At 42.7% G+C, this 24,993-nt stretch overlaps 2 protein-coding genes across 3 annotated transcripts; one reads left to right on the top strand and one right to left on the bottom strand.

Annotated features, from left to right (window-relative positions):
• Positions 1 to 2,226: 2,226 nt before the first annotated feature.
• Positions 2,227 to 15,509, bottom strand: LOC117901983 (myc protein). Its single transcript, XM_034813034.1, has 3 exons — positions 14,620 to 15,509; positions 12,786 to 13,958; positions 2,227 to 6,232 (listed from the first exon to the last, which is right to left on the bottom strand). The coding sequence occupies exons 2-3, from the start codon at positions 13,942 to 13,944 to the stop codon at positions 5,247 to 5,249; spliced, it is 2,145 nt and encodes a 714-aa protein (XP_034668925.1). The 5' UTR covers positions 13,945 to 13,958; positions 14,620 to 15,509; the 3' UTR covers positions 2,227 to 5,246.
• Positions 15,510 to 24,301: 8,792 nt separating this feature from the next.
• On the top strand, positions 24,302 to 24,781 carry LOC117902052 (kunitz-type serine protease inhibitor textilinin-5-like). 2 transcript variants are annotated; one of them, XM_034813162.1, is made up of 2 exons: positions 24,302 to 24,434; positions 24,513 to 24,781. In XM_034813162.1, the coding sequence occupies exons 1-2, from the start codon at positions 24,323 to 24,325 to the stop codon at positions 24,770 to 24,772; spliced, it is 372 nt and encodes a 123-aa protein (XP_034669053.1). In that variant the 5' UTR covers positions 24,302 to 24,322; the 3' UTR covers positions 24,773 to 24,781. The 2 variants fall into 2 exon arrangements, 1 of the variants encoding a protein (XP_034669053.1); XR_004649364.1 differs by having other exon boundaries at positions 24,356 to 24,434; positions 24,502 to 24,606.
• The last annotated feature ends 212 nt before the right edge of the window (positions 24,782 to 24,993 follow it).

Below are 24,993 nucleotides of genomic sequence, written 5' to 3'. Positions count from 1 at the left end.
TTGTGCATGTGTGCGTTTGCCGGCTTCTTATCTGTGTACCCTTTTCTGGGGGCAGGTCATGCCCGCTCTGACACCGGCTCTGTCATACAAACACAATAAATATTTTACCAAACAAACATTTGAAAGTCCATCATCTAATTGGTCCCAAAATATGTACAAATATATGTACACACATGCATACACATGTACATACATACATAAATATTTATGTACATGAATAGATTAAACATTTAAATGTAAGAACCAAATATGTATTGACAAATTGTTAATTTCAAAATAAAACACCAAAAATATTAGCTTTAAAATGTACATGCAAATTTAAACTATTGCTTATTTAGGGTAGAGCATTATCCCCATCGGTCAACACGCCTTCAGGTTTCCCTTTTAACTTTTGTTTTCTTTTGTTGCTAAAAAAAAATTAAAATAAAACCAACGAAGCCGAAACTGAATGATTGTAGTAAAGTAATAGTAGTACAACAAAAAATATCAGAAAAAATAAATATTTTTTTTTATTATTATTATTGTGTTGTGGTTTTTTTCGTCTCTACCGGCCGGCTTTTCTGCAGCTGCTTCTTCTATGTACATATGTATGTATGTATGTATTAATGTACAAATGTATGTACCTACGGATGTACATATGTATGTATGAATGTCTGCACATCGTCGTCACGTTAGTGTTCGCATTCGCGATCGCTGATTTAATTAAATTTTTTGCTGACAAGCAACAACAATTTTATTGAATTAACTTAATTGGTGTGGCAGTGGGCGTGGCCAACACCCCGCTGAATCAAAAGAGTGATGCCCCGCTTGATTAGAAACGGCGACAAAAGCAATTTCCCGCGTTCCACCCACCCCCAACAATATATGAATGATTACCCCACAATATGAATCATTGTGAATGAATCACTTGAATCATATTTCACTCTCTCTCTCTCTCTCTGTCTCTGCGTTTATCTTTTTTCCCCACTGCAAACTTAAGAGGAACAAATATTCTTTTAAATAAACAAAAAAAGTCTACCAAGTCATATGAATCTAGAGAAAAACTGGTTATATGATCAATAATCATAACTATAGCATGGACTTGTATTATACATGTTTCAGAATCCATTCAATGCACATCAAGATGATAAAAGTCTGATCTGAAATGTTTGAAAACCAAAATTAAATTAAAAAACAAATTAAAAATGTACGGTTTTTCTTGGTATGTTGAAATATTTTTATTGTATAATGCGATAATCATAAATTTTGAAGAAAAAAAAATTATTTAAACGGTTGATTTCTCTATATATAGTTGTGTTTATGTGTATAGATAAGTTTCTTTCTGTGTGTGTGTGTGTGTGTGTGTGTTGTGTATATGTTGTATTTATGTATGTATAGTTCGTAGATGTAAGAGGTACATAAAATGTATTTATTGTTTTTGCTTTTCTCATTTTCTTCGCATTCAATGGGTTTTTCATTAATAGGTAACTACATAACGAGTTAAAAATATTAGATAATATATTTATATGTAATTTTAGCTGATTCCGTTTGCAGTTATATATTTAATAAGCTATAACCAAAGAGAACCAAAAGGTTGTGGTCAATTTCATTCAAATATTTCTTTGAAAATAATTTTTAAAAAATTAAAAAAAAAAATTTTAATTGTATATAAGTGTAATATTTCTTTCATTCTCGTCTGTAGGTTGGCTTCTCCCCCTATTCAAACATTTTCTTTCAGTTTGTTAGCATTTTTCTCTTTTTTTTTTTGCTTTGTTTCAAAGAATTTTTCCCTTTTTTTTACAAGTTTTTACATTTGTTTTAATTTTTTTTTTGCTTTGTTTAATAATAATGTTTAACAACTAAATCAAATAGTAGTTTGTGTGTGTGTATACATATAAAAAAATTCCGTAATCATAAAAAAATATATATATTTATATATAAACATAAAAAATTTTTCAAGTATTGTATAAGCAAAAAAATGTTTCATCTTTTCTTGTTTTATTTGCGAGGATTTTGGTTTTGGTAATAGTTTTTCATGTTTTACTTTTTGTATCTTTCGTTTAAATCGAAATTAACGAATTAAATGTTTAGAAATGCTTCACTTTTGTCTGTTGCTGTTTTTTAGTGGTTGGTTTCTTTTAGCAAACAATAAATTAATTACAATAAACAAAGAAAGTGTTTTCCTTTTGTCATTACATTTTTCTTATTATTTTTTATTGTTTGATAAATTTGTACGGTTTTGTTTTCTGTTTCTCTCCGTTTCTCTCCGCCGAAATCATAGAAATGGAAAGAAAACAGGATTTGTTTAAACTATTTCTGCTTGTATGTACTATAGGAAATTAGGTGCATTCGTGTGTATTTTTGTGTGTGGTATAGGTATAGTGTATTTTTGTTGGTTTATTGAAGTTGGTTTTGCTTTGTTTCGTTTTTCGCGTTGTACAATTTCGCTTAAGTCTATTGCTTTGTGTTTTCTCTCCGGCTCTTACAAAAATATTTCTCTCTGTTTCTACTTTGCATATTTTCAGTTTTGTTTTTTTTTTTCAGTATATGTGTGTCTGTGTGTGTAACTATTATTTAACGAGATTTCTATTTACAGTGTGTACACATTTGTGAAAACAATACCCAAAAAAAAATATACCAAGTTCAATAGTTTGTTTCTTTTTTTTCAGGGGCAATCCATACCCCTGGTATAGTTTTTCGATTAACAGTGTTTCTTGTCGTAGCTTAGTTTAATTATAATATAGAAAATAGCGTTAAATCTTGAAGTAATTTTTAGTAATTAAGAAAAAAAAAAACTTTGCGGCGGCGTAAAACAATCAAAGAAAAAATGTAATAATGTCTTCATTATAATCAGAAAACTTATAAAAAAAAAAATGTTTCGTTAGGAAATATATCAACTTTCAGGCATGTTTATATGTAGGGTAGAGGTCTATGCTTAAATTTCGTTGAAACTTCATTCTAAATTATAGACATTTTTGCCTGCCTTCGTCGGGATCCGTGTTATGTATATAAATTATATAGCTCCCTCCCTATCTCTTTCGCTCGCACTGTTTCTCACGCCCTAGCCTATAGGGTATATATGGTTCTGGTCATAATTTGTAACTCTTTTTTTGTTTTATTCTGTTTTGTTTTGTGTCTAAACCTAAATAACAGTTTACTTTTCCTTTTAGTTGGGGTTTATAGTTTCGCTTGCGTTTTTAACTTCATTTACTTTTCCCATCGTTTAGTGGTATATACATATATGGATATTTGTATATAGTGGTTATATAGTTGATATAAATATATATATATTTATATATATGTATATGGTTGTATAATATATGCGTGTAAACAATTGGTTTAATCGTTAATCATACATAACATATTTCCCGGCTATAACTTATTAGCAAAAATCGACAGTTAAACAGCTCACAAAAGTTTGAGTTCTCTTGGGCTAGGTCTGGGTTTGGGTATTATCTGCGGGGGCTATCTCCAACAACAAACTTTGCAGCCAACTTCACCGCTCTCTTTCTCTTTCTCTTTCTCATTCTCATTATCTTCCCTTTCTTTCTCTAGGGTTGGTAGAACTATTAAATAGTTTTCTTAATTCTTCCCTCTATTTATTTTCGTTAAGTTTCGTGAATTCCGGTTAAAAAAAAGAATATCCTAAATACAAATATCCTACATATAGCAAAAAAAAAATATATATTTTTATGAAAGAAACAACAAGAAAATCATAATGTTGTATCTGCATATATGTATATAAGGTAATTACATATATACACAATTGTAAAAGTGTTCCGGTTGTCTAAATATATGTATATGTATCATATGCGAATCTTCATAGCAAATGAAATGTATTTTCTTTCTATAGGCAGTAGCGTTCAAGTATTTCTTGGGTGTGTATAAAAAGCGTTTCCTCTGGTCTGGTTCTGGGAAAGTGTTTCTAAGCAAAAGCATTCAAGTTCTCCCATATGGGTTAGCTGTGTTTTGCGCGGTCTAATCTTCTCAATGGATGCGTCTCTTTATAAATATAATTATATGCGTGTGTGTAGAGGCATAGTATTGATCCGTATACCAATTGAAGAGCGTATAAAAAGAGATATCCAATATATGCCTTTTATATACTAAATACATGTATATAAATATTTATATTCTGGTAAAGTTGTAACTCTATCGACTATCGACAACAAGATTTGAATTAAGTTTCCCCTTGCATGTGTCTGTGTCAGGGTCGAGGATACCGGGATGGGATGCTTCAGAATGAAATCATCGTTCGATCCCGTTGGGCTGGCTTTACGTACAATTCTGGTACCTTACTCCTGGAAGCCTTATTAACCAAAAGTTATACTTTCAGCTTTATCCTATATCCTGACGATCGCTCTTACGATCCCATAGATGGATCTGAGATCCCATAAATGGATCTCAGTCTGAATCTGAATCTGAATCTGCATCTGTACTCTCCTCCTAATTTCATCACGCACTCTCTTGGTCTCCTCCTTCTCTTTTTCTTTGTGGCTCTTTCGTTGTAACTTTTGTCTGTTTTCCGTTCTCCCGTTATTGTTTCCCTTTCCCTTTCGTTCGTTTTGTAGTTTCCTTTTCTTTTCGTTTTTTTCATTTTGTTGTTAGGTTTTCATTGATTGGTTCCTTGTCCTGGTTCTCGTCCGTTTCCGGCTCTGTTTACTTCATGTTTAGTTAAGTTGCTAAATCAAAACAAAAAAATAAGGTGTAATAATCTAAGCCTAGCTTTAATCTTAACATATCCTATAGCTTATATTTGTGTACCTAAATGAAACTTCAATAAAACATAAAACAGTTTTCGTTAATTTTTGTAGTTTTCCCTTTCTCTGTTCCTGGGTCTTCTCCTTGGTTCGGTCTCCTTAAGATACCGAAATCAAATCTGATTCAGAAAAATTATATATATCACATTAAAGAAATCAAACTTCGTTGTTTCACCTCCCAATCACCCCCTAGCGGTAAGCAGAAAACTGGGGATTGGCTTGAAAGTGAATAGCAAGGCCCAAAATATATACAATGGCCACTTAACCTACTCCTTAGATCGTATCCTACCAACAGATATTGAAGTTTCAAAAAAATGCTTAAGGTCAAGAGCAAAAAAAAATAGAATTGAATAGAATAGAATAGTAATATGGTAAACCGTATCGAACGTTTAAAGGCCTTACGCTAGTATATCATAGATCATATTCGTTATATCGTTACGCCTGCTGCCCTGTCCTATAAAAAATACGCCGCCGCATCATCACCTAACTGAAACTCAATTATTGGGTTTACTTAGGTCTCTGACCCACCCACTTACGGCTCTCATCCGTCACTGTGTGGACTGTGGAGGCGGAGCGCAGGCGCGCCAATAGCTCCTGACGCTTGCGATTCTTTTCCTTGAGCCGCTGGTACTCCATGGCCAGGTCGTGCTCCTCGTGGGTCAGCTGCTCGCAGAGCTTGGCAGCCTCGCGCAGAATGTTCACCTTGGGGGCGCGCTCCTTGTCACGAATGGTGGGTATCTGCTTCTTGAGGGCTTCGAACAGGTTCTTGAGGCCAATGCGGCGCTGGCGCTCCATGTCGTTATGCTGGTTGCGCTTCTCAATGGTGTCGGCCTCGTCCACGCTAAAGCGCTGGCTGCTGCGAGCGAGAGTGCCCACGGTAGAGGTAGAATTATGCTTGGGTATCCTGTTCATATCGTTCATCCAGTTGTTGGAGGCATCGGCCTCAGTGCTGCTCACCGGCGATTCCAGCTCTGGGGAGCAGCTCGTGGATAGGGTGGACTTTTTGCTGCGACACTTTTTGCTGATGATTCTACTACTACTGCTGTTGTTGTTGTTGGCCATCTTGTGCATGGACATACCGTTGAAGTTGCTGGCGGCGCTTGTGTTACCGTTGCCACTGCCATTGACCTTGAGGTAGTAGCGCTTGTGTCCCTTGGCGGCCACGCCGCACCCATAGCCGGAGCTGGAGCTGGAGCTGCTTGAGCTGCTGCTGCTGCTGCTGGTATTCGACGAGTCAACGGTCAGGGGCGAGTACGATTGCGAAGAGGCTTGGTAGGGCGTGCTCGAGGGCGAAGGATAACGCGAATTGGCCACCGACTTCACCGGACTACTGCTCGCAGGCGTATACGGCATAATGTAGTTGCCGTAACGCTGTTTCTTTTGGTTGATTCCATTCGAGATTTGATGGGCCACCTTCTCCAGCAGGGCCAGCTCACCGACGGGGAATTGCAGTTGCTTCTTGTCTGGGAATGACACAACATCGATTTCCTCATCTGCAAAACATAAAAGCAAAGTTATATTGTTAGAATAGATCTATCTATAGGGTTTAACACAATCGAATCAAACACCAACAATTTCTATCATTCAGATACATATTTTAACCGTAACAAGTTTACACATTCCCCATGGACGGAAGCTTTTATTTGTCATTTACCCAAAGCCCTGCAAATGTTTTTCTACTTCAAGTTGAATGACACCTTGGGGGTGGCTATGGCTCAGGGGAAAAAGGAGGGTTTCTAAAGCGGATTAGTATGTCAGTCAGTAGAATATCGAAATTCAGGAAGTAATAGATTTGCACACGGATTTCAAGTGGCGACGCCCTTCTCACCATGCTGACGTCATTCATAGCTGTTATTTTTGTCCGCCTTGCCCGCCTTCTTACGGTTACTTTGTCTCTGGTTCTGGTTCTGCTAGTCTTTCTTTATTTTTTCTTTTTCGCTGCTTGCCATAGCGATTACATTATGCCCAGCAACAGCCATTAAGAAAGTGGCGGGGGGTAAAGAGGCCAGGGGGCAAGGGCAGGGCAGGGCAGCCGTTCCTCCTACTCTCACTACTCTCGCTCTTCCGTTTTGCTAATTTACAGTTTCCGTTGCTTTTATTGTACATTGAACCTACGCCAAAACGATGCAGCAGCAGCAGCAGGCAAGAGTACAGCGGGGAACAGGAGATGGATCACTTTTATCGGATTATTTTTGTCTGGCAAACTTTATTTCTTTATAAATCGTTTAAATAGATTTTTCCATTTGAATTTATGCTATTTGTTTAAAAATTGTCAAGGAGCTGCGCAAACTGTTTCAATATTTGCCTTCCTTTTGCTTCTTTTTGTTCAATAATAATAATAAAGATGAAAAACAACTGTGCACACACACAGAAAAAAAAGAGCGCAAGAAAATGTTTGACCTGGCAACGGGAGGTTTGTTGGTACGGTGGCGGGAGGAAGGGAGCAAGAAAGTGCAAGGGCTGACGACAAGTTGCTGCAAGATCAAGTGCATTCGAGGTTAAAACCGCAACGAAATCAAAACCTGTGCAGAAAGAGAGCGAGAAAGAGATGCGGAAAAAGAGGTGAAGAGCGCGAGACCTGACGCGTTACTTGAAGAGCGCGGAAGAGGACTTAACTAGCAGCAGGACCAGATGCAGGAGAGGCAGGCAGCAAAAAGATACCTGACTGGGTGCATGACTCAAGAAAGCAACGACTAGCTGCCAGGCCGAAGCTTTTGATACTCTTTTATCAATGATATGCGAGCCCCAACGAGGCCGTGCACCAGTTCAGCCAGACAGCTTAACAATTAAGGGACCTTTTTGCAGAGATCGCTTGCACCTGGCAAGAATAATCATGCCCTTGTGCTTACAAAGGATACAACAAGAGCGAGAATGATGAGAACGGGATATAAAAAACAGACGCGACTTGTTTGTGTTGTCTTTTTCGCTTGTATTCCCTTTTTGCCAACGTCATCGGTCCATTCCACATTCCACTCCATGGCTAGACAAGCCACAGACCACCAAGATGACCACCCACCCCTGCCCCCGTCATAACCGACAAATGCTGGAATGCGCTGACTCGACGGCCATTTTTCATTAAGACTGACCAAGACTGGAAAGGGTAGAAAGATGAAGAACAGAAAGGAGAATGGAGGGAAAAGCATCAGCGGGAGAGAAGATGCTTCTGGTAGTCTGGACTGGACTGGACTGGACTTGAGCTTTGGAATGCGGGACAACAATGTCCGGCACAAAAACAGCGAAACAACTTTTGCATTTGGCAACAATAAAAAATTCTAATGAAAATCGATGACGAACAACAGCTTTAAGAGCAAACCAGAGAGAGATGGAGAGAGACGCGGAGGCAGAGATAAACAATGAATGGGTGGATTGCAGTTCTACTGCTGCTGATATCAAAATAATAATAAAAGACAAACAATCAACAATGCAGTCTCGCCCTCCCTATCCCCCCTTGCCAGAGAACTGCATTCAAAACAGGGTTGATCAAGAGGAGAGCTTTTGCCTTAGTTTACTAACGGTTTACCCTCTCGCCCCGCCGCGCTACATCACAGCTTCACCACGCCGCTGCTGCCTACCTATACCTGTCTCTTTCATTCAGACGCTCTTTCAAACCAGAATAACCCGTTTGCTGTAAGAAGCAGAAAACCAAACAAAAGCTGTGTGTGTTGCTCTGCTGAGATCCGGCACAAAGCTTGGCAACTTTTGTTGCTAGGCAAGCTAAAATCAAAGAGAAAGGGAAGATATAGAGAGACACGACTGACAAAGAGGAAGCTGCCTCGTTGCTGTTTTTGATTACAATTGCAAATAAAATGCACACACACCCCCTCCAACCTCTGCCCACACCACACCACATGTTGCGCAACATTTTTGAGAAGGGTGTGGTGCGGCGGCGGCTGCTGGGACTGGGCAGTGGCAGGGGCTTAGTGATAAGCACACACGACGACGCCTTTTTCCCTATCCAATTAGCATGCCAGAGAGGAAGGAAGCAAGGAATGGAAGAAAGAGACCGAACAGACATCGCAAAAGGGTGGCCCGAAAAAAGGGACAAGTGCATCATCAATAAAAAGAACTAAGAACAAAAGAAAACAACAAAAATGCAGCAGATGAGAGCAGACGGGAGATGCCCCTTCTCCAAGATTAATCTCCCAATCTTGCCCTGTCACATTTCCACATCGAAATCCTCCCCCAGAGAGCGCTTGGGGCGGTGGCCAACAACAACGGCAATGACGAAAAATGAAATGGCAAATGATGAAATGTATACAAGAATTTTATTTAAAAAGCCCATAAAACAATAAAACAGCAGCGATGACGATAGTTCGAGAAGCTACGGCGGCGCACAGTGGGCACATTTTACACAACTTACACACAAATTCAAATCATTGGAAATTCCGGAATGGGTGGATGATTCTACCGATCCTTCACCGGTAAACCTTTTTAGAAACCGTATTTATATTTCAATTTATTTATGAATCTCTCGTGGCGAACATTGCTCTTTAAACAGATTTCTTGAGTGGACAAGTCGACGAAGAGGGGGCGCTAGTACTGTATACAACTAAATTGGCAATTGGAATTTTTGCTTGCTTCACTACGACGCGGCGGTGTCATAATTCATCAAATAGAATACACTCGAGAGCATGAGAACGCTCTGGTATGGTCCTTCCTCAATTCATCTCCCCCTCCGCCTTTTTTTTTTGTCTACTTTGGCATCTTGTAAATTGTTTAATAACAAATGTTGTTGCCATTTTCCACTACTTTCTTGTTTATTTTCCTTTTGCTTTTGCTTCGTCTGCGACTTTTATGACACAGTTCTCTCTCTCTCTCTCTATCCCGCAGACTGTCTGGCAGTTGAAAGCTCTCATTGTCAGCAGGGGCCTAAATTCTTTCGATTTTAGATCATCATCAGCAGCTAGCAAGAAAATGATTTCATTTCATTCGTTGGAATTCTTAGAAGTACATTCATATGTACTCTGCTATTTCCTGTTCGCAGGCTTTGGCACTTTCCCACGCGATTCTTCAGTGGCTGCCAAACTTTGTCGACATTTACATTTAAAATTGTTGCAAAAACAACTACGACACATTTTGCACTTTGTTTTTGCAAAAAGGTCAAAAGAAGACGCCCCTCTTGGCACTAGCAACATGTGTCGGCAACATGTCGCTCTCTCAGCCAGCCGCCCGCCCGCAGACATTGCTGATCGAAGCCGAGAAAAAAAAAATGAAGGAGAAAGAAGAAGGAAGGTGGGGATGGGAATGGGGCAGTGCATAAGCAGTGATTGCGGTTTTCCACAATTGCAGTAAGATTGCCAGACAGACAAGGATAGCAATAGCAATCGTTTCCGCTGCTGCTGCTCTACTCGCAGTTTTTCCCACGCGCAACAACGCGCAACTTCTCGTCTTTCGTTTCCATCTTTCGTGCACAGCTTTCTTTGGCTGCGCTCGAGTGGAGTCCAAGTGCAGGTCTGGACCAGTGCTTTTCCAACAGTTTTCCATCCTGTAGGATATGACTCATCACATTGAGTGAGATTTTTCCTTGCCCCTTCCATTTCAACCCCTTCCCCAGCCTAGAAACAGACCACCCCAAATGACGGATGGCGCCCTCAGCCGCATTGCGACATCCATAATGTAAGACCAAACCTAAATTATGACAATGCGTCTGGCAACATTTTATTTTTGCAACATTTTTGGGCGTGGATATGAAAACACATTCATACAAACTGATGTACATACATACATATAACAGATAAATAGCTAGGCAGGAAATCTCTCATAAACGACCCCAAAAGGGAGGCTCGTTGGCGAGCGCCAGCAGCGACGCTGGCATTGCCAAAAAAACAGAAAAAAAAAACCACTAAGTGCGTGACAGAGGGGAGAGCAGAGCAAAGTGCTCTGTGCGTTTGCTCTCGCGCTCTCTTCATGGGCTTTTTGCTTGCGACCTTGAGCATAACAATTTATGGCTACACGTGTGCGAATAAAACCAACAACACAACGACGTAATATAAAAAGAAAGACAGAGCGAGAGCGAGATAAGACGCACACACGCACGCACACAAAGGCAAAAAGTCGCGCCTAGCAACAGCAAACGTTTTTTCATGTTGGGAATTTGGAATGGTGTGAGGTGGGGTGGAGTGGGGGCTCTTGTGCGGCATCAATTATGCGCGTGGAGCGGGGAGGGAAAAGCGAAAGTGAAAACCAGAAAAGAGGAGCCAACTGGGAAATGAAATGACAAAAGCTGGCCCAAACTCCCCCGCCCTACACCATTTTTATGAGCAACTTCAGGTTTTTTGCCTCTCCATAAAAAACAATTCTTTTTTGTTTCGTTTCATTTCGTTTTCTACGCACTTTTTTTCGGCAGCGTTGGCTACGACCTTGGTTCCGTTCATTAACATTTTTCGAAACGAATCGAAACACACACACAGGCCACACGCATAGGGCAAGGTGCGAAAAATGCCAAAAAAAAAAAAGCAAACACGCACACTTTATCTATAGATACGATTGTGCGTATGTTGAGTACCACGGGGCGGTGGCAGCGGCGACTGTTGCCAACGGCTTTTATAACTCAACTCTCACGTGACACGCCCTCTTCCTCCTCTGCTGCTGCTTCGCACTTTGAAGATCAGAGTAAGTTAACAAACAGCAGGCAGCAGGCACCTTAATATTTTCCGCATAGAAGCAAAAGATCAATCTCTGATCCATTATTTCTATGCATATAGCAAATACATATGTACATACATACAATATGAACATATGTAAATATGTATGTGCATATGTACCAAAGCTGTTGCCGATTAATGCCGCCTGTGTAGGCGTTTTCGCACACTACATACACACACACACACAGATGAATACAAATAGAAATTGAGAGCAGCGCCTGGTAACAGACAACACCCAAAAGTAAAGGCAAAATAGATGGGAAGATAAGCAGCAGGCAGACAGAGAGCAAAAACAACAAGAAAATAATAACAACGCTAAATGCGAAACGTGCGGTGCCTGGCCTGCAGTGCCGAGTGCTTCTACCACTGCCTTTAGGTGTGAGTGCACTCGGCGCCGACTGCACAAAGACAGACACACACACGACGACGCCACCGTCGTCGCCGTCACAACAAGTGAAGATTCAGCAAGCGCAGCTTTTTCTCTCTCTCTCTTTCGCTCTTTTAGTTATGTGTTTGTGGGGAGGGGGGTGGTATGTCAGCGTCTGCTGTCAGCATCAGCAAAGCGCAGCCAGCGTGCTAGTTGTAGTTGTAGCGTAGCGTAAACGTAGAGTAGCGTAAAGCGTAGAGTGGCATGTAGTAAAATATTGACGTAAGTGTGCGCGCGAGGGTTGCTCAATGAATTTTGCGCGCCAAAGCTGGGAGCCATTGAACCCAGAGCAGCGCTGCGACTGCAGCACGCTGGTGAGAGGCAGTGGAGAGCGACGTCTGCCACGTGGCATGGTCGCAGACATCCTTGAACAGCGGCCCCCAACCGAATTGGGTGTTGCGCCCCGAGAGAGAGAGAGAGAGCGAGAGAATCTCTCTTCTACGTTTTTTCTTCTTTTCTTTTTGGGCGTAGCACTGCGCAAGACATGGTTGTGGAGAGGGGGATGATGCTCCAAAAAACAAAAAAGTAAAGAGAGGATGACGCCATGACTGGCGCCGCAATGGGGAGGTGGGTGAGAATTGTGGTTGGGTTGGGGAAGAAGAAGAAAACAGCTAAAAGCACAAGCGGAAGCAATCGGTGGGGGTAGAGCGAAAATCAATGAAAACTGCCCCAGACAGACGCTAGCTTCTCTGCCGCTGCCGCTGCCACTGTCAGTGACGGGGCGCGCGTGGGTGTGTAACGCGCGTAACGCCTAACGGAGTCTACTATGTTTGCTGTTGACGTAGGCGTTGGCGATCGATTTTTTACTTCCAACTTGGGCGTCATCGCTCCTTCCATCCATCCACCCACATCCAAACACACACAATACACACACAAATTGAAGGGTAGCCACACTAGTTGAATGCAAAAACCGCTACAGCTAGAGCTAGGAGAATGGTATGGTAAGGATATGGAGGAGGGGGGAACAGCACTTACCCGAATCTGATGGAGTCTCCGGGGCGTGTCTGTCGTCCAGCTCGTTGCAGCGTGTATAACTGTGATCGCTGATGTGCCGCATGAGCATCGTGCTCTTGTGCATGTTGCGGTAGGTTTCGTCATCAGAGTCGTAGTCGGAGCCGCTATTGGGCGGCGATACCTTGCGGATTTTCGGATTTGCAGCCACCTCCAACGACTGCTGTATCGTCAGCGACTGTAGGGATTGCTGGGACTGCTGCTGAGAATCCTGGCTGAGTACGTCCATGACATCGTTGATTTCCGGCACCGGGAAAAACGATAACAGATTCTTGCCGGCGTTCTGAAGCTCCCGGCTGATCTGGTCAATGCAACTGATATCGCCTTCGCTGGTCAGCGAGATGTTGTTGCTACCCATGACGCAGGCCCTCAGATCCACATTGTGGCGGAACATGGGTGCCTTGCCCGGCGCACTCTCGTCGGGAATGCTGTGAGGGGGCGTGTCGGGGCAAAGGTATTTGGGTGCAGGCTTGGTCTCGGCCACAGGCGATGCCACATTCTTGCAACGCGGAGCCTGTTGTGGTACGTTGCGCTTGCGAAGAAGGCTGCCGCCGGGCGGGATCAGCTGATCAGCGGCAATGTAGGCTGTGCTCTCCGACTGTGTATGTGTGAGCGGGTGAGTTGACCCCTTTTCGGTGGCGCTGAGGCGAGGACGCTTCTCCACGGATGGCAGGTAGTCGTCCAGCGGCTCCTGTTTAATAATCACGGGGAGATCGTCCTCTGACAGGGCTCCTGGCTTGGCGCCGCTGTTCTGTTTCTGCTGCTGCTCTTGGCATTGATAGGGATTGGCCCCGCCGGATACAATAGACAGGGGGATGGCGATGCCATCGCTGTAGCTGGAGGCGGCGCTGTTGTTGTGAGCGGCGCTGCCGCCGCCTTGGCAACTGGAGGAGGCAGACCACATGCAGTCTCCGTTGCGGATTTCCGGCTTTGTGTCCTCCATATCGTCAAAGTAATCGATTCCCTCGCGCGACTCGATCTTTGCCAGGTCGCTCTGGATGCTACTGGAGACCACGCCTTCGAAGAGATCGTCGATCATGAATTGGGGACTATTGAAAATCATGTCCTCTTCTATATTCGCCAGACTGAAGCTGTTCATATAGTCAAATAACTGGAGTGCCATCTTTGCGGAGTTGACTGCACAAGATGAGGAGGGGAAATAGATAGAAACGAAGATTTGGCGTTAGCAATTTTTCCCTTGAGGTATTTTCTTTATTTTATATTTATTTCTATTATATATTATTATTATATACATTTTTCTCTGTCCTTCCTACTTATTCTCTGTCTTCATGCTACACAGTTGCTAAAAATGCCATGCATAAACAAAGTAACTGTACATGTGATCCCTCCTTAATCTCTTACTTCTCTTTAATATTCTTTCATTTGTCATTTAAAAGTTTAGGTATCATTATCATAATAAAACAGATGAAACAACAAACAAAATCGCTCACTCTTTGCCACTCTTTTCCACCCCACTCTTCATTCTCATCTTCCTTTCTTTTCATTTCCGAAAGCTAACGAAAAGAAGAGAATCTTATCTTGTAGGACTTGTGCATGTTAGAGGGAGATGACACTCCTTCGTTTGTCTTCTCTTTGCATTTTGAATTCCGATCTTTGCATACATATGTATGTATGTGTGTGTGCAAAGTACAGCAACAATAGAAAAAAAATGCAAAACACTACTTTGCACTCTACTCCATACCTCATTCGACTGTCATGTCTGCATTCTACACTCACTCATATCGCTCCCAAATTCCCGCTTTTATTTTCCAATTATTTCAGTTTGGTTTCCACTCACCTTTTGCGTTTGTTTTCCAAGTGGAATCCGTTATTTCTGGAATATCGACGTGGATATTGCCAGTTCGTCAGAAATTAATTTAATCCAATTTGTTAGAACTTCTAACTGCTTTTCTTTTATCTCTCTTTCTCTCAATTCATGTGATCGTCTGGGAGAAAACACCAACAAAAAGGGACACAAAAAAAAATTGTCTCCTCCTTCTATTACGCGCGTTTTGCCGTAAAGACGTTTCGGGGATTTTTCTCGCTTAAGCTTTTCGATTTGAATATATTTTGGTAAATTGTGTTTCACTCGAAAATTCACGCTTGTGGATTTTCTATTTTGTATTTGCTTGGTGATTTGTTCTGGTTGTTTCTGCGGTTCTGCACTACCGTCTGGCGGCAATTCACAAAAAAAATCGCGAAATAAGCGAAGTAGCGGTACGCTAGCACCTCCTCGTACTTCTTCTATTCCGCTATTCTCCTCTTCCTTTTCGATAGCTCGTGCTCGTCTGGCGCTCGGACCACTAACGAAACACTTCCCTCTCTTTTGCCGGTTGCGGCAGCAATGAAAGAAGAAAACGAAACTGAAAGTTTTTGCCCGGTTTTCTCACGTATTGGAATATTCTCCAAGACCGATTTCCGATTCGAGACGGCTCGGGACTCAATATATATTATTTGAATATATTTGCACTATTGTTATTGTGTTTGTTTTACTCGGCATTTTCTGTTGATATTTTGTGTGTTGTGTGTGTTTCAATTGGCGGTTTTATGCGAGCAGCGGGAAACTTAATGATTCTATGCTTAATATTTTCTGGGCGGGAAACAGCCAAAATCCACAAAGACGAAGAGAAGAACCAAGTACCGCGTCGCACGTTCGAACTCGACGAAGGCGCGTTGAAATTTGGCTAAGAAACCAGAGCGGCCGCGGAGTTATCGATAAGATATACCGACAGGCGGTCAGAAATATACCGAAAAATACTTTTTCATTTTCAAAAAATACTCTAAATCTATAATCACTTTCCTCGACTTTGATCTTCTGTTCAATATTACTGGGTAGTTTGGACTCTTCTCTTTAAAACTCTAATTTTACTGGAATCATCATTTAATTCTCCACAAGATTGGGGAATTCTCATGACTCCCTTTCTTTGGATTGCTCTAAAATTAAGTTTAACAAACAATGTGACGACGTAAAATGTAAGTGCGTATTGAGTGAAGCGTCAATGCTGCTGGTGAACCAGTTGCAGCTATGAGGATGAGCGCTTTTATACCCTATTTCCTAGAATCAATGTTAAATATCTGTTCTCTCTCTAGATTTCTGGACTTATTCATATATACATATGATTAGGTTCCCGCATATTCATATCAACAGAATTTAAAACTTTAAGGTATGACTCTTTACATTCATGAGAGCCTGTGATGACAAAGGTTTCATCATATCCCTTGCTCAAGGGTGCTGCTCATTCCACCGCAAATGTTGCTGGCTCATACCCCATACAAACTGAATGTTGCCAACGGGATACAATCAATAATGTTGAGTGTGCTCGGAAGCCGGCTAGAGCGCGCAGTCGGTTCTTTGAGTGGTATTTTGGACACATATTGCTTTGCTGCGCAGTTTCGGTTTAATGAAATGCTGAAAGCTTTTGCAATTACAAATATTGCCGTAATTCTCTCGAACTTTCTGCAATTTCATAAGAGACTGCAATACATACCACTTACCGCTCTCTGTTTATTTACAGTCGGCACACACACACACACACTCGCAAGCAATGCAACTGTGGGCAGATCATCTACAAAGCAATCCACATGAGAGAATGCAAGTGAGAGCGAGAGAGCGCTTTGCCGGCATACAATACATGCCGGTACGCGAGCTGTGAATGCTCGGAACTACATAGCTGTAAATTCACTCGTTTTGTTTTGCTTTTGGCAATGTGAGTGGGCAATGGGAAAAGAAGAGCGAAACGAGCAGTGGGTAGTGAGTAGTGGCAAATGCAAAAGGGAAGATGAGCTCTAATACAATTAGGTATGCAAATGTGAGTGTGAGTGTTTGCCGTTCATCTTTCAATGTTCAAATTTCACCTTTTACTTCATCACTGCCACTATCACTCTGCCATGTCAGGCAGTGTATTGATTCCTTCCCTCCCTCAGATCTGCCATCACTTAAAAACCTACCTCAAGTTTAATTAAATTATGTATACCAAAAGAAAGGGGGGAAAAGGCACAGAATCAGATATTGGTGTGAGTGTGTGGGGGTTCAAAAGGACGTGGTGTGTGGAGTAGTGGCCGAGTGCGAGAACTTGCTCATTTTATAACGTTTCACTAAAAAAAATGCATTACGGGTGCGTTGAGAGCCCCCGATCCTGCCACCGCATCATCAGGTGGTTTTCGCTCAAGTAGAGCAAAAATGCACTCCTGAACGATGGAGCACACAAGCGCGTCCGCCATTCCCCATTCGCATTTCGCTGCGCTTTGCGTTGCTTCGCTTTGATTTACAGTTCAGCGTGCATTGCTTTCGAGCTGCCGCTCACACCCCTCGCCCAATGTACATTTTAGCGCGTGCAGGCCTTGGCCCTTCTCTCACTCACACTCTCGCTACCTATCCTTTCCTTTCTCGAGCACTGTTTGTATTTTGATGTACTTATGTACATACACACACACTTGCATAAATACATTTGTGGGAATGTTCCTTTACTAGAGGTATCATAATTTAAAGCAGGGATTTGCAACGCAGGGAACTAAAGCAATATAAAAATGTTAACGTCCAAAATTGGAACACACAATATAACAATAAATAATAAATAACTCAGACACAAGGAGATTTGTGACGATAACTGCAAAATATCTTCTTGACAATGAACTTAGAGGGTATCAACGGTTCGGCCACCGAACTTAACTTCGACTTTCTCTGCCGGTTTGTTTTGGTTTAACAACGAATCGTCAGGGGAGAGAGAGGAAGGCAGAACTACATTCTGAACTTGCCGCGCATTTTACGCTTTAGCTTTTCTGCCAATTTTGCATATGCTTTCTTGGTTGCTGTTGTTGCAGTTTTACTGCTAAACTTTTATTGCAATAAGTTTTGCAATATTGTTGCCATTCGATTTTGCTCAATTCATTTTTGCGCGTGTTTCTGTGAAATGCGAGGAGAAGGCGGGGATGGCAGAGAGAGAAAGCAACCAACTGCGTAAATAGCGGCAACAAGTGTTGACGCCTGCAGCTCTCTCAGCGTCGCATGCCAAGAATTTGCTGAGCTTTCAAAACAAATACACAAAAACCCAACAGCGATGGCGGCGCCTTGCCCTACGTAACGGGTTAACGCTTACCCTTGTCCACTCCAGCCGTATTCCTTACACCACCCCTCAGCACAATGCTCACTTGATACTATTTAAGAGGGTACACGTGCAGTAACATTGTACCAATCGCAAGCTGATAAGAGTGCTGGCGCTGCCGCTGTCGCTGCCAATGGCAGGTGTGCTGCCGCCTGCAGTAAAAGCAATTCAAATCCCACAATATTGTTACGGGCCTGAGTTATGCTTTTTAGGCCCGAAACTGTCGCACACTGATAAGGCGGTGGGAACTGTAAATTGCATTTTGCGCATCAGCCTTGGGCAACATTGTCGCTATCGTCCCACACGTTTCGCACTTGGCGCGTCCGGCAAAGGGGTTTCGCTACATTCGCTATACGACATTTCTGATGGCTTTCCCCTGAGTAATATGACTGTCAAGATCGCTCTAGTACATACATACATACATACATATGTACATATGTACACTTTCGTACTTTGTTTTTAATCGTGCTGTTTAATACAGAGTATCTGTACGGCGACATGATAGTCAGCCATTAAGAGCAGCGTTATGTCTGGCGCCACCTTTTGGTGTCCGTCCTCTGTCCTATCAGACGATAACGTTGCGAAAACCCTCAATAATAAATTATTTGAAGCGGCTCAAGTATTTTGGCAGCACACTGACTCATACCGGTAATTATAGGACTTATGTACATATGTACGTGTTAGCCCCTTCTTTGGGGTCCCTCTTGTACCGATGGCTCAATGTTTAACCTTATAAGGTGGGCCTAGGAGATATTCATGCATACATATGAACATGTATGAATGTACATATGTATGTATGTATGTATGTATGCATATACAGATGCAAATGAAAATGTAAACAAAAATAGGATAGTGATACGCAGAGGGAGTTAGAAGCCCGCTAAAACCATTAAAACAGAATTTGAAATAAGAAGAGCGCACAGAGAAGATGATAAGTGAGTGTGGCAACGAAATGGGAAGGGGAAGGACAAAAGACAAGACAACGAAAACGCAGGCGGTACAGTTTCGCGCGAAAATCAAGCACACACACCCAGAGAAACCATCTGCAGTGTGTGGCTTTATAACGGAACGAACCTGCATACACATACATACATATGGAAGCAAAGCAAATGCTCGATTTCTTGCTGTTCTTTTTGTATTTTGCTTTGGTTTTGCTTTCATTGGCGTGCTTGAAAACGCACTCAAAACAAAACGAAGAACGCGGCAGAGCGCCAACAGAGAGAGAGAGAGATCGAGCGACAGAGAGAAATAAAAGCAGCGCAGCGGCAAAAGCTTTTCGCTCCGTCTCTGTTTGGCGCACACACCTGAAGCGTTGCCGGCTTTTGTCTTGTTCTCCCATTTTTTCCGAATTGCTTTTTGTTTCAGTGTTTCTACCGGTTGGCCGGTATTTCAGCAACGATTGAAACCGTATACATACATACATATGTATGTGATTAACTAATTATAGACCACACACACCAAAACCTCGGGCTAAAGTTGAGTAATTTCGCAAATATACAAAAGGATAGTTTGTACATACATATGTACATATTTACATACACACATGCCTGTAATAAAAAAAGCAACAAAAACATGGTACGTACATATGTACATATATGCATACACATGTATGTATATATGTACATATGTATGCATAGCCTTACAAATTCTGGCGCCGTGGTGCGCCGGCAGCAACCGGCAGAAACCAGCGGCAGCAGCGACGACAGACAGCAGAAGCGCGCGTCAGAGAGAGCGAGTGTAATATTTGAGTGGGTTCCTTTATTTGAGTGCTTATGAGCTGTTTTTGGTTTCGCTGGCAACAAATGTTGCGCATCATTCTCTCTTCATCAGAGCGACCTAATGTTTCCAAGCCATTCTGTAATATTGTGGAGTTAATAGTTTAGAGTTAAGATATCTACACATACATATGTATGTATGTACATAAGTATGTATGAATGCATAAATGTACATAGCCTTTTGGAAGTTTCGACTTTATTCTGCACATAATTTGGAAATGACTACCCTGAAGCTAGCCTTACCTTGTCCGAGCTCTCCATTTTCCGCATTGCACTTTAATTAACCCTTAAGGTTAATCACAAAAGCATACATACATAGTTCTTATTTGATTTTTAAATGAAAGTTTTTAAAGAAAACATTGCTACAGCAGTCAATATTTATGCGGTGCTGTACATCCTTTGTGCCTTCCTTTTTGTCGTATATTTTTCATTCTGCTTGGCACAATTTTGCACCCACAAATGTGGGTGGGCATGTCGGGAGTGTGTGCACTGGCGAGGTGCGGTGCTGTCTGCGACCTTCAAAACGATAATGAAATCTCGCAAGCAAACTTGCCAGACAGCCAAAAGGACATTCAACCGCAATCGTGGGGGTTCGTTGGTGTTGTGGCCGCTCCTCATACGGGAAGGGAGATGAGAATGGGCCAGACAGACACTTCCACTTCCACTTCCACATCCACATCCAAGTCCTTGACGCGTCTCCTTCTGCTTCATGTGGTTCATGCGTCGTTCGTCCTGCGCAATCAAGAACCTGTACAGCTCCCGGCTCCTATCTCCAGTTCCTGCTGCTTCTCCCACATCTTTTGAAGGTCATGCCCAATGGCCTCCTGCGTCCACGCCTCTCGCTTCCTTCCTGCCTGGTGGTAAGGCTGCATCCTCCCGAGGCCCCGAGGCCATTACATGCGTCCCAACAGCAAAAATATTTGTGCGCTGCAGGGGGGCGGGGATGGAGAGGTGTCAAGGTCAGGCCGGGTTCAAGGTCAGCTCCATGGCCAGGTTAATGTAACTCAGAATTGGCATTGGAATTGACATCGGAATTGGTATTCGAGCTGGAAGCTGCAAGCTGGGCAGCTCCAATTTGTCTGGTGAATGTCTGTGGTTGGGTGGGTTGGGGTGGTACGGAATGCGCAGAAAGTCGCATGAAAAAATCCTGATTACGGACTACTGGCGGCAGTGGAGATGTTTTAGTATTTTGGGCTCTTAAAGTGGCAAAGGAACTTTCTATTTTGGGGGTCGTGCGCCCTTTGCCGCCTTCTACCTTTGGATCAATCCGTTATCCTTATCATATTTCCAACCAACTGTCCAACTGATCAGCCACCGAAATGAAAATCGCTTGTACGGGGGATTTCCTGGGGACCCCACTCGGCTCGGCCCAAAAACTATACCCCAACCCTCCCTGATGATGCACTTGCTTGTGTGTGTGTGTGTGTGGCAGTCGTCAGCGGTGCACTTGTGCACTTGTGAGCCGCGGAAAAGTGCTTGAGGAGTGGCGCACACAAGTGGCAAGAGGGCAAAGGACCCACTCGACAGCGAATGATGAGTTTGGAGCAGCCAAAAGACCCGAGCCACGGGGGAAAAACAATCAACACCAAAAAGACAAAAATGAAAACAAAAGAAACAAAAAAAAAACACAAACAACGAGATCGCTGCTGCTGTGTAGCGACCACAAACATACCCAGCAATTGGCTAATATATGAACGAAAAGGTTTTGGCTCTGACCTGCGCTCCAAAACGATCCAAGGGCGAGTATGCCCTGCGGGCGCTGCGTGTGCCAGGGTATCCGTGTACTCAAAAACGACCACAGGGCGGTGAGCAGAGGAGGGCAGCCAGCATCAGAGATCGGGAAAATGGAAAACGGTTGGGGGAGGAGGAACTCCTCCCTACCTGCCAGCCCAGAGCACGCTGGGACCCCCGACGCGTCTCCTCAATGTTGCACTTGAGGTTATCGTTGAGGGAAAATCATTAAACACACGCACGATAAGCGGGGAGAATCTTGCTCTTCATTTTTTCTTCCCTCTCAAAACTAATATTTCCCTCCTTACGCTGTGTGTGTGTGTGTGTGTGTGTGTGTCTGTGTGTGTGCACAGATAATTTTCTTGTTTATTTTTGGATAACAGAATTTTGCTTTCCATTTCGGCTCTCCTCTGTTTGCTTTCTGTCACTCAGAACTTTCTGGCTGTCCGTTTGTCCGTCTGTCCGTCTGCCACACTCTTGTCTTGCCTCTCTCTCTCTCTCTCTCTCTCTCTATCTGTATCAGCCAAGAGCGTGACCTTTTGCCGCTGGCAGACAACAAAAATATCAGCCGCAATGCGTTCGGCAAAATCCTCAAACTGCACAACACCGGGCCAAAGATACACACACACACACACACACAGAGACACAGATACGCATGCATCTGATGGATATTTTTGGTCAGCCTTAGACACATTTTGTCCCAAACAGATTTAGAAGCTGCACTGGCAACGACAGCGACAACAGCACCAGCAACAGCAACATCCGTCAGGCAGGAGTGGAGTGGGGAAAAGTGAAAAGTGAAAAGTTTTTGGGCTACGTTAATTTTAGCCCACCTGGGGTCTCTCTTCCCCACACCCCCTGTCTACGCTGACAAAATGTCTAGCGCATAGAGAGCGAGAGAGAGAGGAAGTTGAGGGCGAACTTTATTTGAATGATCAACAGCTGAACAGCTCTCCACCAAAGAAAAGTTTAGATAGCAAATGGCAGCCTTAATCCATATACTTTTCCCATCAGCTGATTTGTTGGGCGCTCCTCCAGCGATCTCTCAGATTGAATGCTGGCGGCACACTCTTTGCTGTGTGTGATTCCCCCCGCTGCCCGACGTTAATCAAAGCGTCCGCCACTCATCTCCTACTCCGAATGTTGCTAATTAAGTTCCCCCCACAACGACAGCGCCAGCGCCAGCGCCCCTCCAGGAATTTCAACCATATCGAAACGTGTGCGTTGAGAGCTAGTCGGCCTCTATCTACGCTCCGTGCGTGTATATATTTTATATATTACTATACATAGACGCACACTCATGAATATGTACATATGTATAGTGAAATCTTTGGTGTTGTGGCGGGTGGGGGTGGCGGCACGCAATATCTATATCTGTGCCACAGAATCTTATCAATTGTCATACACTTAAGTGTCGTAGTATAATTCAAGCTAAACCAAGCTAATTTACTATCACTTTTCAAAATTTGTTTCGTGTTCTTTCCTTCTTTTTCTTTTTTTGCTGCTTGAAGGCCTTTCTTTTCACCAGCCGAACGGCTAGTTGCCATAGCACAACTATCGCTAAATATATTTAGTGCGTACATAAATACTATGTATACATACATATGTATGTATGTATGTACATATGTACATACTTATGTATATTTTAGTTATCAATCAAGGTCTGTATCGCGCGATTCTGCAAAAATGCGTCGTTAATCTCGCAGTTCATGAAATACGATTTCTTTTTTTGTATTTTCACATTTGAAATCTCTTCATTTTTTTTTCTTTCCGTCAACCTTGAGCATTTTTTTTCGCACTATCAAATCTTTTAATTATTTTCCTAATACTTTTATAAGAATGAAGAAAAGCCTACGCAAGGCAGAGCGAACTCATAAACGTTGCCAAGGTCAAAGCGGGTGGTGCGTAAGGGCTATAACTTCTACGGCTATTTGGGTACATGATAATGGTAGTCAGTCTACAGCATTTATTAAGGATTTATGTACATACATATGTAATTACATAAGTACATTCATTTGCACATAAGTATGACTCGATCAGTGAAGAAGTGATTCTTGGCCATGGCACATGAAGGCAAAGTTTACAAAGGTAAAAGAACAAAAAACGAAACTGCTAATTAGTCGAAAAAGAAGAATTTCGCATGAGATGAAAACCAGGAGAGGAGGAGAAGGAGGAGCAGGCTGATGGCTGATGGCTGGGGTTGGAGAATGAGTGAAAGAGTGCAAAATATTGCCAAAAAGAAGCCAAAGGCGACGTTTAGAAGTTAATTAAGCAAATTGGAGGAACAAAAGCCCAAAAGGGAGCTGACAAACGGGGGGTGGGGAGAATCGCGAAGAGGGTTAACCACTCAATATGCGGCGAATGATTAATGAACAAATCGAACTGAAACAAAAGGCCGAAACAAAGTTTCCACATAATGAACCAAAAGAAGCAAAGAGGAGGAGAAAGAGGACTCATTGGCCATGGGAAATTCGCGGGGCACAGGCACAGGCACAGGCACAGAAATGAACAGAAGAGGAGACAAATAACGAATAGACGAAGGATCGAGGATATCAAATTAGAACTTGGGAACTCTGCTTGCTCAGCTCCAAACGGAAAGAGAGAGAGCAAAAGTGGAGAACGTGTTGGCCAAAATAAATTAAAATATTACAACGTTGACCCTGAACCTCGTCGAGCGCGTTGTACGAAAGCATTTGTGAGGCCAAGTCACAGTGGCACGAAAGCAATTTGCTTATTAATCGGAGTCACATAGCAGGCGGCTGCCCACCGTATTTAGTGTTTAACCATGGGGAAAGTGGAACCAATTTCCAGAAGAAGTGCTGGGCTTCATTGAAGCTTCCATTCAGCCTAGCATTGAGTCTTACTTCAACGAAAGTGTCAATCAATAATTTATATGACAAAATATAATTTCTTAATAACGGCAGTGTATTTATTTTTAACAATTGGACAGCTCCTTGTGGCTCCGCTGTCGGCACTTGTGCCCCAAGGCTTCACGGTGCGACAACGTAAGTTCAAGTGATTATCTAAATAGATTTGCGTGCATATATTTTGCTTTAACTTACAAGCGTTTAGTACAATCACAGCCAAATGCATATACCTGGTGGATCCTGGTCCCTGCAAGGAATGGGTCAAAGTTTGGGGCTTTGACTACTTGACAAATCGCTGCATCTTCTACTATTATGGCGGCTGTGGCGGCAATCCAAATCGATTCTACACAAAGGCTGAATGTCTGGAGACATGCCGGGTGTACGATGACCCAAATCGCAAAAGAAGAAAAGACTCGGACGACAGTGAGGATATGTTCGAAAGTGACATCGATGATTGGGATCACTTCGAGCTGTAAATAAAAACAGAAAAATATTAAGACATTTGTGTTCTTGGGCTCATTATTATTGCCGGCCATCGAACCACAGTGCCGATGAACAATTTACGCATTCAAATGGTTAACCAGCAACCAGCCAGCCGCCAGCCGCCAGCCGTATTGATCAATTGGCACGGCACGGACAATACAAAGTGTGTCTGGGCTCAGGTCGGATTTGCTTGGCTTGTTGCTTGGTGGTCCAT

This window comes from Drosophila subobscura, chromosome A (genome assembly GCF_008121235.1).
Source record: "Drosophila subobscura isolate 14011-0131.10 chromosome A, UCBerk_Dsub_1.0, whole genome shotgun sequence".
Taxonomy (NCBI): Eukaryota; Metazoa; Arthropoda; class Insecta; order Diptera; family Drosophilidae; genus Drosophila; species Drosophila subobscura.
This window is presented reverse-complemented; position numbering and strand designations above follow the sequence as displayed.